The following is a 14,055-nucleotide window of genomic DNA, read 5'->3' as shown; positions in this document are numbered from 1 at the left end:
TGTTGTTTAATTAACACACACTCTTAAGAGTGAAAATTTAAATTATAAGGATTGTAAATCATGCTATATCATCATCATTCATCACTCTTTTTTTTATTTAAATAATAGAAAAAAGGTATGATATGCTTAACTAGAATTTGGTATGATTTGAGTCTTGAGAGGTTCCATTTGCTGAGCTGAATCTTTCATAACATAAATAAGTAATGCGATTAAGATACATTAGTATTATTTGACAGAAAAATAATTTATCCTTCTAATATTTTTTTCCTTAAATACCCTCCTAATTATCAAAATAAAAGAACAACTTACTTTTTAAGATTTCATGATTATATTGTATTGTTACTTACTTCTGTAGTATTTAGCTGCATGTTTAGAATATTTTAAGGAATTATAAGACAAATGAGAAGAAGGGAAGCTAAGGGAATAGTTCCAAGTTCCAACTAATTACAGTGATCACATTTAGTTCATGCAGCCCAAACTGCATACGAAAGTAAATGCAAAACAAAATCAAATTTCAAATCCAATGTATCAACACCATGCTCAACTCTTCCTACCCTTTGGAGTATTATTAATCAATCAAGAAGTTAGCTTCGAATAAATGTCGATCCCAAAACTGTACTGAATATTTACCCTGTTAACCTTTTGTCAACTATAGTCACCTTTCTTATTCTATGGACACAGTCAAGTAGTTGGCACCTAAGCATCATACACGGGTAACCGCATTATAATATTGTCGCGGCAGATTGGGCAGTTCTTGCATTTCGCCGCGCATGTGCTGCAGTTCATGGAAATCAAGCATAAGTCCAAGCTATGAATGCAATGCCAGAAAAAGAGTGTTTTCATGGAACATCACATGTTTGATTTTACCTGCAAAGACTGCGATGCCTGCATGGAAGTAGTACAATGCTAATCTCTCTCTGAAAACAAATTCTGCATAATATTTTCTCCTGAAAAACAATATATGAACAAAGACAAAGAGGTAGGATGCAAGTAAAGTTAATCATTGATCTAAACATAGCAGTGAAGAGCAACAACATTCAGAAATGTAAGTTATAATTAAAGCACACAAGAAACTTATGAAAAATACACAGCATAAGCACATCACAATTAAGGACTGAATTGTTGGAAGTTTTACATTTTTAAGCCTTTCATACTCCCGCTCGCGGCATTTTGTAATTTCTGCCTGCTCACCAAGAGCTGTCTGCAGTCTCCAAACCTGACATTAAAAATTTTAAGCACAGTATAAAGATGAGATTTATTGGCTTATAGAGACTTTTGGTGCCTAATATAATTGACAGATGAACATAACTAACCAAAACCTGAGCGGATTATGTGCCAATAAAATAAACACTATGCAGAATGTTTCATTCTTACACATTTGATATTCCCATCTTTATGCAAAAGACAGGAATATATTTCATCATAAATAACTTTTATATTAACAGAATTGTCATCACCTCTTCAGCAAGATCCTTTTTAGGCATTTTCTTAATGATCTCAGGTACAGGTGAGTTGCCAGAGAACGTATTATAACTGTACATTGGGAAGCACAATGCAAAAAATCACTGTAAACAACTGTTAGGTAAATATAACTCAATAAATTGAAAATAGCTCAACTATTTTAAGCCATCATCAAACTAATTCAAGCAGAATTAAAGAGAATTCCGATCCTGAAAGGTGTCTTTTCAATTTGTAACACAGTTATTGTACCATCTGGTACCCTAATGTTTCCATTCATCTCAATGTTTCCAAACAAGAATGACTCAGTTGATGACTTCTGGGGCCACAAATTAAAAAAGTTCATCTTTCCCTTTTCAAAGTTGAAACTGGTAGTTATCTGAAAGTTTTAACTTTCATAGAACAGCTGAAATTATAGACAAGTAAACCTTAACCATCATACACTTTTCAACTTGAAAATTGTGCTGGTAATGTTTCATTCCATTGTCATACTTTGTGATATTAGAGAGCAAATGTGAGAAAGCAATCTTTTCTTCAATCCATTTTGTATTTTAAATTGGTATTAACTTAGAATCTCACATCAAGCTTGTCTTATATCTACCAAAATTTAAACTAGGCAAAAACAAGTTGCCATGTTATATCAAACATATAGAATAAACCAACACATGGAAATACCAACTATGACCATGCATATAATCATAACAATGCCAAAAAAATCCTATTGCAGGCTTTTGGGACACATACATTCGTATCTTTTAAATATCCAGGAATCAGGCTTGACATTAGAAAGAAAAAATTGCTCCAAGATACATTGCAGGTCACAACTGGGACATCAAAAAATATTTCCCAGTAGTAAAATTTGAGACTACACAAAATAATAATAATAATAATAATAATACATACCCAGAAGATCCTTCACAGTCCAATTTTTCCTGTTCTTCCTGGCTCCTTTCAGCAATTGAAAACCAACCTAAAAATCTGATACCTTGAATCATCAGATGTAGTTGAAGTACATTAAATGCATATCTTAAAGCTAACATGTTATGTCACAACATGTACTACTGATGTGTTAAATTTAGTTATAAAATGGATAAAAGATCATGGAATAAAGTTATGCCATGACAGCAACAGAATTTTATTAAAGGTTTCCCCAATAATAACCACAATTATAGAAGAATCTTTACCTAGAACCATGGTACAAGAGGCCCAAGTAACAATCATGAACTCTTGAAACACCTCTAGAATATATTCTTGGAGCAGCTCCACTATTTAATAGCAGTATAAGTTTCTCCACTAAGGCAGATGCTGCAAACATTACACCAGCACTTTGCAGCTGGAGAAGAAAAGAAAAGAAACTCGGTGCAGGTTTCTTTTTAGCACAAGCAGGTGCCCCCTGGAATGGAAAACAGATCAGATCCCCTAATACAATATCTCAAGGACTGTCCAAGCACATGATTCAGTAACATTACCTACCTCTAAATACCTACAAATTAGAATCTGGAATACTATTACTGGTACTTCCATGATTATGTCTTGCATGTTACACATTCTCTTCGGGCGTCGATTTCGCTCTGAAGAAACCACTAAACCACTGGTGACCAGATTGGACCACTTTGTACATACAAGAAAAGCAAAGCACTCGACGATGCTGCAGAATGATAGATCCATTAAAAACCTTATTTAACACATTTAAGCCAACATTCTAAGAAACACAAAGGGAGGAACAACACAGTAAACTTACGCAAGGTTAACAAATAAATCCCACCAGCTGAGAACGAGTAAATCACCTATATCAGTGAAGATAAACAAAGAGACCATTAGAAAAAGAATAACTTATGAAAATAAAGATCTTATTCTAGTCTCCACTCATCACGACTTCCAAAAGGGCTAAATTACATGACATGGACTCCACAATCTTCCAGTACTGGTCCATATATCATATGTATAAAATTCAGTCCAAAAGTAGTAGGTATAATGTCATGTATATTTCTGTGAATTAAAATACATTTACAGTGAATTATAATTTGTAGGAATTACTTTGCTAGATAGATAAAACATGAAGAACTAACCATGTTGAAAAACATTGTGCCATTCAAAGTATATGTCACAAAATGGGGGGAAAACAAATTCTATTTCATTTTTTAACAGCCAAACTGGCTCAACTGCAGTTCATATTATGGGCCTTTAATTATATGATACCACAGTATTCATGAAGAAAAGTCTAAAAACCGGATTTTTGTATGCATTTATTCAAAAGCATTTCCCCACTATTAACAAAATCAGAAGCCTTAGTTTGCCAGGGAAAATATTGAGGAAGGACATCAACAAAGCAGTGCCATAACAATATTCCACAAGGGACACAAGATCAAAATATTTGGCATCATATCAATGATAAATGTAAAAGAATTTGGAAACAGTAAATGAAAGAGCTCATCCATTTAACTTCAGGAGAGAGAATTACCACTCAGTTTTAAGAGTGTGAAAATTGTAGCAGTAATGAAGAAGACCCTAGAGATTGCAACCGAAAAGTGCTGCAAACAGCAAACAAGTATTTTCAGTATAATGACATCGATAGCCTCAAGTTTATTATCTTTCATCAGTAAAGAGAGGAAACTGAACATCGTACTGGCAATTACATAACAAGCATCACTAAAAATTTAATTGACCCAAGCAGCAATTTGTAGTTGTGTTAAATGTCTTCTATGAGATATTAGTAAAACAACAAAGAAACCTTTTCCACATGTTGGAGCCAATTAAATGTATCAAAGAAAGCCACTGAGTTCTATCTTTCAACAAAATATTAATATAGTAAAATGTGAACTTGAGAAACAAAAGACGTTAAGGTTTTAACGAAATAAATCCTAGCAATGAAAACCTGCAGGCATACAGATACACATTCCACCCTGTCCTCTTTATGAAGTTTTACCATATAAGTATAATTATTGTCTACCATAATTGTCCCTTATACAAAATTCAGTCATTGTATTCTCATCGACAAAGGTGCTCAAGAAGTCTTCAATCCAAACATCAACATTTATTATTCTATTTCTATTTTCTGTTTTAATCAGTTATATATGTAAGGAAGCCCAATAGAGACCATGAAAAACAAGTTGACATATAGAACATTGATTACAACAAAAAAACACTGCATTCAACACAGCAGAGATGGATCCTTACAGGAGGTGTTTCCCATATTACCTCAGCACTCATGTTTTCTTCATCCCCTGGCATTAGAGCCCTACATAATCTGCACAGAAAACAAGCATCAGTTGGTATGGCTGATTAATATTGATAAATATGAGCCCACATCACGATTTTATTGAAACATCCAAACTAAGTACCTGAAATTTTCCATGAGAATAATGATTTCAAATATTAGTAATGGAAGGAACACAATCTTCATATTGACTACTTGAGCACCACGAACTGTAGAAGAGCAAATGCATTAGTATACTAAGAGAACTCGTAATATTGTCACAACAGGAATTCAAGTTTTTTATTACAATTTTCATTTCCAAGAAGGCAGAGTTTTTTAATGTAGGTGTACCACATATGCTCTCAAGATATATACAAAGGAGCAGTTCAAATGCAGTAAGTAATCGCATTGCAACGACAGCATGACCTGTTGCCCACTGTCACAAAATAGAAATTCAGTATTGTATTTGCACATCATAGTTGACAGGAGTAATTTATAAAGGGAAAAAAAAGCAAAGGAGAGCCAGTGACCATATTCTGGAGTTTTACTTATTGTGATTGCCAAAGGGTAATTCAAACTCGTGTTAGAAGCTCAATGGTCCAAAGCACACAAAAAGTACAAAACAGTCTCAAGTTATATTGAATATGAAAATGGATTACATTTTGATTATGTCGGGCTGACAACCCTGGCAATGAAAACCTCCCTCGAGCCACAATGGCATGAAAGATCCAAAGAGGAAAGAATATTATCCTGTTGATCAAAGTAAAAAATTCATAACTACAATTGTCTACAAAGAATCCAATATATGCCACACCTTATCACACATCATTCTTACCATAAAATTTCTACATTGAAACAAATCTTCAGATAGAACCATCAATACCATCACTTTTTCAAGACACCTACTCTTTTTCTATCTCTTGGGCTAAAATACATTGAGTTAAATGGAAACCAGGGGAAAAGAAGAAGATAGTAATATGTTCTACAATCTACATCATCTCCAACAAAGAAGGGTGTTGAAGATTTTGGAGCTGGAGCACATGGCTTTAAAAAAGATTTAAGGAACAACATACAATGTCTTCATTTGAATCCCATACTAAATCAAATACAATTTCCATTTTGTTGTTTAGGGTACAATCATTGAAATGATATGAAGCAACTTGATAATTCCTATCTACCAAGGCTTTCTAATCAATTATGTTTTAAATCAAAAGAGAAGGCCTATTATGTCTGTCACTCTGTGGAAGCTTTACAATAAGACAACAATATGCAGGCTTAATTCCAACTTCAATAAAAGCAAAGGATATCACACTCATTGATTATTTCGGAGGTACCAATAAGTTTGCAAGTTTACAATAATAAATTGTACACATTTTCACTCCAGGCCATAAGTTTAGCAGACATTCATCTCATCTTTATCTAATTTCCACTTTCCCCCAGTCCATTTACTTAACCAAGAAGACTCTGATGCTTATATGAACAATTTTTTACAGAAGAAAACATAAAGTCATTGCTGAAAAAAAAAAAGGTTTGCCACAAAGCCTACCTCAAATTATTATAAGGAAAAGTAAAAGGGAATCAAAGCGGGTTCTACTGTGTCTTATCAGTAGCTCAGCTATTGCGACTTTGACCCTTTCCAACAGAAGAAACCCTTTCCATCACAATAGCACAATGATAAAAGAGTTCCAGTTCTTTGGGATTATTTTGCATGCAACTCTAGCCATTGCATCATAAATCATTCGTTCATTGCATGTAGGGACGGCCAGAGCAAATAATTACTAAACTCAACTCCATTTCTCTCACTCATCATCCACAAAAAGGGACAAAAAAATAAAGATTACTACTTACTAATTAATCCACATAACCACCCAGAAGGATTAACGCATTGTAAATTACCAGCAATGCTATAACACAGTACAGTGTTTAAAAACTTACCATTTAAGTTGTAATTCAGAGATACACGTGTTATTAGGGGTAATGTAGACCATCAATTGGAAGATAGATTACTCTAGAATCATCGATTACTAGTAACGTGACGCAACCAAGCAAATTAATCAAACATTAGCGATGATTCAAATGGATTACTTGAATTAACTAAGTTAAAGAAGGGACTAACCACCACGATAAGGAGAGGCGGTGGTGAAGCTTTAGAAGAAGCAAAGCAGTGAAGCAGAGAAGGGAGGCGTGTGCAGCCACAGGCTCTAACAGCCTCCGCCACGTCATCTTAGAATACCGAAATGCGGAATGGCAAAAGGAATAGGATCCAGGTTATAAGAAGGTTTCAGTTTCAACAAGAGTCAGAGTCAAAGTCAAAGTCAACTGAGAGTCAATGAATCGAGAGGGAAAGGGGGGTTTCTTAGCTTTTACGCCATATGTGTTTTTGGGTGGAAGAAAGAAAACAAGAGGAAAGCTGCATAGTGTCACACTCAGACTCGAAGAAGGTACTTTCTTACGTGGATACGGTCCGGTTGGCGACCTTCCTGCTCCCTACACTACGCTGGTCGTTGGAAAATGAAAAGTGAACAGGCGTTGGGATTAGTTTTGATTTTTGAGTGATGAGTATAAAGAGCATTTCGGAATTCGGATAGTCCATAAGTAATTTTTTATTTTTTAATATTTAATTTATGAAAAGTTATAGTCCTTGATTTTCAAAATTCTCTGAGATTGGGCGAGTTACCCATATTTGTCCTTGACTTTCAAAATTCCCTAACAGCATCCCTGACATTCAGCTCCGGGACCCATAGTTGTCCTACAACTCTTTCCGGCGCCAAGTCAGCAAACGGAGGGATGATCTAGCACCTCCAATGCCACGCTGGAGCCAGCAACGTTAGTTGATGTGGCAAATCTGAATTTTGTACCCAATCTGGTCCCTGGTCCCATTAAAACCCTAAAAGCTAAGATCATCCTCTTCATCGCCTGAGTTTCATCCCTGGTCCTTCCACATCCACCTACTTCAAGGACCCTCTCTTTTAATGGTAAAGGTTCATTCTCTCCATTCTCTCCTAATCGCCGCGCCTCTCCAGCCCCTGTTCTGTCCGCGATCCCACCTCGCTCATCCTCCTCTTTTCATCTACGCCGGCGACCTCTCCGTGACCCAACCCTCTTCTCGTTCCAGCCGCGTCACCACACCCCCTCCCTTCATCCATAATCACCGGCGATAACCCACACCGCCGCGCCCCTTTCTCTTCCCCTTTCCCTCTTCTAGCTTCTACCGAGCCCAGTGCCATCGCGACGTTACCCTCGCGCCAGAGCCCCATCTTCTCCTCGCCGAACCAGAGGAACCCCCACCAGAACCCCTTCCGTCGAGCTCAACACCGAGGCGCCATACCCTTGTTCCCTCGCCAAACGTACGATGCCCTTCCCTGGCTTCGACCACCACCATCGTGACCGCCATCCCCCTATTCTCTTGATGCCTTCGAGCAGCAAGAACAGGGCGTCTCCCCTGTTTCTCAGCCTTGCAACGCAGCGCTGCCCTTCTTCTTCGCCACTTCAGTCTCTGAGTATCACCGCTGGTGCCGCCACTTTGGTAAACTTTTCATCCTTCAGCAACTTGATATCCATCGTCATTTTCCTAGCTTTCCTTCCCAGTTTATGTCTATACCACAAGAAAGGAAGAATACCCCTAGAACACCCTGTCTGTGCATCATCTTTTCTTAGAAGCTTACCAAATAAGCTCTTTATATAAACTTCTCAATTACGTCTAAATACATTGATTTCCAATATAAAAGCTCGAAAACAAAGCATGTAGCCAGTTCCCTTACCACCTAACCAGGAACCAGGAGCCCAACACGGTGTCAATCAACCACCAGGATAATCAAGTGCACAAACAACATCATAGGGAATGCGTTGCGCACGAAGCGAGATGAACTGAGGAAGAAGATGAAGGAAAGCAAAGTGCAGACAATGTGTTTGAAAAAATGCTTGAGAGAAAGAAGCAGAGTACAGCGAATGAGCATGCTGTGAATGAAGATGCGAACAAGGGTCCATGTCAAGCACTTTACGAACCGAAAGCAAAGCGAGGAATGGAGGGGATCCGGTGCGGAAAGGACCAAGCGCAGGAAGTGTGTTTAATGGGACCAGGGACCAGATTGGGTACAAAATTCAGATTTTCCACATCAGCTAGCCATTGCTGGCTCTAGCGTGGCATTGGAGGCGCCAGATCATCCCTCCGTTTGCTGACTTGGCGTCGAAAAGGGTTGCAGGACAACTATGGGTCCCGGAGCTGAATGTCAGGGATGCTGTTAGGGAATTTTGAAAGTCAAGGACAAGTATGGGTAACTCGCCCAATTTCAGGGACCACTTTGGGGTTTTAGTCATTAATATTGTTCATACCCTGACCCAATATTATGACCCAGGTTCAAGTAAGCTAAAAAGGCCCAACTCAAAGGTTGGCCTTTACCACCTACCCAACCTCTTCGAAAGAAGTCGGGTTCGACATAAGCCCCTCCCCAAGGACTCAAGGAGGTCGGGTTCGACATGAGCTGGCAGATAACGCTCATTCAAATAGGTAACTGCCCTCTAAAATCTTTCATCCACTTCTAAAAGAGATATCTCAACAATCCTAAGATAAATGGACGGTTATCCACCTACAGAAGTGGAACTACTCCAACGGTGGTTATTGGATCATCACCTATAAATACTCTGACACACTAAGGTATCTCTAAATTCTAATACTCTCTGAACCTGCTTACCCCCTTGCTAACTTAGGCATCAGAGTGTCTTTGCAGGTACCACTCCCTATTCTGCCAAACACTCATAGCTCAGGGCGGCGTCTCCTAGACGTAAAGCAAGTTAGAGACCATCTTCTTCTAATGTTTGGGCCTAGCCTTCAAGCTCAATCCACTTATCTCAGGTTACCAACGTAACATTGGTGCCGTTGCCGGGGACCTAGGAGATCAACTCATAATGGCGGACGACCAAAATGAAGACGGACATACTGCATCAGAGTCTAAGCAAGAGCATCAAGATGCAGTCAACAACGACAGAGCCATAATATCTTTGCAAGGAGCGGATAGACAACATAGAGAAGGTCCTTCAGGCGTGCAAGACTAAAAAAGAATCTCCTCTGAAGTGCACGAGCCAGAGAAGGAGGGACAACCCCACGCTGCCGATCTCATGGGGCTGCTACACGGCCACCAAGGACGGCTAGAACAGCTGGAACAAGAACTGGAACGACAACGAGAAGTTGAGAGAAACCTAAGGAGAGAGGTTGAACGACGAAAAGAGCTCAAAGAAAAGCTCTTAAGATTAGAATCCAATCTCCGAGGTAGGAGCTCTCACGTCGACCGAGAAGATACCCCATTGGGGGAGAAGATCCATTCAGTGAAGACATCATGAGGGCAAAAGTTCCAAAGAACTTCAAAAGCCCTTATATGGATCTGTACGACGGGACTACCGACCCAAAGCATCATCTGAGCAACTTCAAAAGTCGGATGTATCTAGTCGACGCTTTTGATGCTACCCACTGCAAAGCTTTTCCAACGACTTTGACAAAGGCGGCAATGAAGTGGTTCGATAGCCTCCCCCCAAGGTCGGTCACCAGCTTTGACGACCTCTCGCGTAAGTTCCTTATGCGGTTTTCAATACAGAAGGACAAAGTCAAGCACGGGCCTAGTCTCCTGGGGGTAAAATAGGAGATCGGAGAACCCCTGAGAGACTACATGGAAAGGTTCAACAAAGCGTGCCTAGAAATTCAATACCTGCCTACAGAAGCAGTGATCATGGGCCTAGTAAATGGACTCCGAGAAGGCCCCTTCTCTCAGTCCATCTTGAAAAGGCATCCGAATTCTTTGAGCGATGTATAAGAAAGAGCAGAAAAGTACATTAATATAGAAGAAAATGCCAGATTGCGGGAACCGAGCTGGCGATCCAGGCATGCTAACTCGTCCAAGGAGAAGGAGAGGGAACTCAAGAAGAAAGACGAAGTCAGGTCTGAAAGGCCCAAAAGATATAATTCTTACACTCCCCTACGAGTTTCTCTAGTTGACATTTACACAGAAATTTGCCACACTGAGAAGCTACCTCCTCCTCGGCCTATCAAGAACAAGAAGGGAGGGGGGAGGGGAGTCGTAGCGAATACTGTGAATATCACAAATTATATGGACACTCTACCAATGATTGTTATGACTTAAAAAACGTGATAGAAAAGCTGGACAGGGAAGGTCGGCTTGACAGATATCTCATGGAAAGGTCGGACAATCATAGAAAAAGGAAACGAGATGAGAAAGATCAGAGAGATCCGCCAACACGAACCCCGGAACGACATATACATATGATCTCGGGAGGGTTTGTTGGAGGAGGACTCACAAAGTCATCTCGTAAAAGACATCTGAAAGAAGTTTACCAAGTCGGGAGCGAACTACCCGACCTCCTAACCATCTGTTTCACCAAGGAAGACGAGCATGGTATTGCTCCCGGACATGACGATCCGGTGGTAATTACTATGATTCTTGCCAACGCTTATCTACACAGAACCTTGGTGGATCAGGAAAGCTCGGCAGATATCTTGTTCAAACCAGCGTTTGACAAGTTGGGATTGGATGAAAAAGACTTAAGGGCATACCCTGACACCCTCTTCGAACTGGGGGATACACCAATAAAACCACTAGGAGTTATACCCTTATACACCACCTTTGGAAAGGGAATGAAATCCAAAACTCTAAGCATCGACTTTATTGTCGTCGATGTGGGGTCGGCCTATAACGCTTTGATAAGTAGAACGACCCTAAATCGACTTGGGGAAATGGTATCTATCCCCCATCTTTGCATGAAATTCCCAACACCAGAGGGAATAACAACCATCAGGGGAGATCAAAAGCTAGCGAGAAAGTGTTACAATGAAAGCCTAAACCTGAGGGGTAAAGGCAAGGAGGTGAACACCATTGAGCTCGGAGGCATCCAAGAAAAAGAAGAATTGCAACCACAGCCCAGAGGGAAGACTGAAGAAGTTCAGATCGGGCAAGACGACGGAAAAAATACTAACATAGGAGCCAATTTAAAAGGAGATTTGAAGCAGAAGCTGATAAGGCTCCTACAAGAAAATTTCGACCTCTTCGCTTGGAAAGCCTCCGACATGCCCGGGATAGATCCCGAGCTCATGGTGCATAAATTGTCAGTATACCCAGGATCTCGACTTGTTCAACAGAGAAGACAGAAGCTCGGTTCTGAACGAGCTCAAGTGGTCGAAGAACAAGTACAAGCCCTTTTAGGAGGCCGACTTTATAAGAGAAGTCAAGTATCCAGCCTGGCTGGCAAATGTGGTGCTAGTCAAGAAGTAGAACGGCAAGTGGAGGATGTGCTTTGATTACACCGACTTGAACAAGGCGTGTCCAAAAGACCCATATCCTCTTCCAAATATTGATATCCTAGTAGATTCCAGCTCGGGATATCAATACTTATCGTTCATGGATGTATACCCGGGATATAATCAAATCCCGATGTATAGACCGGATTAGGAGAAGACATCCTTCATCACGCCTAGAGCAAATTATTGCTATGTGGTCATGCCCTTCGGGTTAAAAAATGCAGGAGCCACATACCAGAGGCTGATGAACAAGGTGTTTGCACCTCACCTTGGAAATTTAATGGAAGTATATGTGGACGACATATTAATAAAAACCAAGGATGAGGCCAACCTCTTGACCGATCTCTCACAAGTCTTCAACACCATAAGGGCGCACGGGATGAGATTGAATCCCGCAAAGTGCACATTTGCAGTAGAGGCTGGAAAGTTTCTAGTGTTTATACTAACACAAAGGGGGATTGAAGCTAACTCCGATAAGTGTAGAATAGTCCTGGAAATGAAGAGCCCGACCTGTTTAAGGGAGGTCCAGCAGCTGAACGGCCGACTTGCAGCTCTCTCCAGATTTTTGGCAGGATCAGCATTGAGATCCCTACCACTTTTTCCTCTACTAAGAAAAGGATGCCAGTTTGAATGGACTCCTGAATGCGAAGAATCTTTCCAGGAGTTCAAAAGGTTTTTGAGCTAACCTCCCGTTCTGACCCGACCTAAAATCTGGAAAGAACTCGTCCTGTATTTGTCTGTAGCTAAAAAGGCTATGGCATCAGCACTAATACGAGAAGATGAGGTTGGGCAACATCCTGTATACTTCACCAGTAAAGTTCTACAAGGCCCCGAGTTAAGGTATCAAAAACTCGAGAAGTTTGCATATGCCCTAATAGTGGCGTCTCGAATGAACCAGCCCATGAAACAAATTCTTCTAAAAATAGATATTGCAGGTAGAATGGTTCAATGGGCTATAGAACAATCCAAGTTCGACTTAAAGTATGAAACTCGGATAGCGATTAAAGCCAGTGCCCAACCGACTTCATGGCGGAATACGCGGGAGATCAAGAGGAGGCCTCCACAACTTAGGGAGTTGTATGTGGACGGCTCTTCCAACAAAGTCGGAAGTAGCGCAAGCATAATACTAGTCAACCAAGAAGGAACCCAAATAGAGGTCTCCCTAAAATTTGAATTTCCGGCCTCCAATAATCAGGCAGAATATGAGGCCTTGATTGCTGGGTTGAAGTTAGCAGAATAAGTCGGTGCGACCAAAGTGGCGGTCTTCAGTGACATTCAAGTGGTGACTTCTCAGATTAATCGAGAGTATCAGACTAAAGACCCAAATATGAAAAGTTACTTAGACAAAACTTTGGAGTACGTTAGGCAATTCTCAGAGACCGAGGTCAGTCACATAACTCGGGATCTCAACAGCAGAGCGGACGCCCTCTCCAAGTTAGCAAGTACCAAGCCAGGGGGAATAACAATAGCCTGATCCAAGAAACTCTCCAAGAACCCTTAGTCACAAAAACAAAGGCTAAACAAGATGTCCTAGAGGTATCCGGCTTGGACCTCGGGTGGATGACCCCATTAATCGAATACATAAAATTCAACATCCTACCCAAGGAGGAAAAAGAAGCCAAAAAAATTTGAATGGAGGCACAAAGTTACACCTTGGTGAAAAATATCCTCTATAGAAGAGGAATATCCACACCATTGCTGAAGTGCGTCCCGACCTCAAAGACAACAGAAGTTTTGGAAGAAGTGCACAGTGGCATCTGCGAAAATCATCTCAGAGCAAGGTCTATAGCCAGAAAAGTTATCTGAGCCGGATTTTTCTGGCCGACCTTGCAGAAGGATGCTACCAACTTCGTGAAGAAATGTCAGCCATGCCAAACGCATGCAAAATTTCATGTCGCTCCCCCCAAAGAGCTCATCAGCATAACTTTTCCATGGCCTTTTGCAAAATGGGGATTAGACCTACTCGAACCCTTCCCTCAAGCGCCTGGACAAGTAAAATACCTCATGGTGGGCGTAGACTACTTCACAAAGTGGATTGAAGTAGAACCCTTGGCCACCATTACAGCTTAGAGAAGTCGGAAGTTCCTCTACAAAAATA

The 14,055-nt window shown here is 40.3% G+C and overlaps 1 protein-coding gene across 4 annotated transcripts; it reads right to left on the bottom strand.

The window, feature by feature from the left end:
* Window positions 1-416: 416 nt before the first annotated feature.
* Window positions 417-7,072, bottom strand: LOC112738273 (uncharacterized). 4 transcript variants are annotated; one of them, XM_072211867.1, is made up of 14 exons: window positions 6,771-7,072; window positions 5,314-5,404; window positions 5,006-5,090; window positions 4,800-4,884; window positions 4,657-4,705; window positions 3,920-3,989; window positions 3,200-3,245; window positions 2,932-3,106; window positions 2,643-2,851; window positions 2,362-2,436; window positions 1,458-1,565; window positions 1,136-1,216; window positions 868-947; window positions 417-775 (listed from the first exon to the last, which is right to left on the bottom strand). In XM_072211867.1, the coding sequence occupies exons 1-14, from the start codon at window positions 6,875-6,877 to the stop codon at window positions 723-725; spliced, it is 1,314 nt and encodes a 437-aa protein (XP_072067968.1). In that variant the 5' UTR covers window positions 6,878-7,072; the 3' UTR covers window positions 417-722. The 4 variants fall into 4 exon arrangements, with proteins under 4 accessions (XP_072067968.1, XP_025644429.1, XP_072067967.1 ...); XM_025788644.3 differs by having other exon boundaries at window positions 1,458-1,533; XM_072211866.1 differs by having other exon boundaries at window positions 4,636-4,705; window positions 6,771-7,040.
* Between the last annotated feature and the right edge of the window lie 6,983 nt (window positions 7,073-14,055).

This window comes from Arachis hypogaea, chromosome 13, assembly GCF_003086295.3.
Source record: "Arachis hypogaea cultivar Tifrunner chromosome 13, arahy.Tifrunner.gnm2.J5K5, whole genome shotgun sequence".
In the NCBI taxonomy this organism is placed as follows: domain Eukaryota; kingdom Viridiplantae; phylum Streptophyta; class Magnoliopsida; order Fabales; family Fabaceae; genus Arachis; species Arachis hypogaea.
Note: the sequence above shows the minus strand (reverse complement) of the source record. Positions and strands in the feature narration are given on the sequence as shown.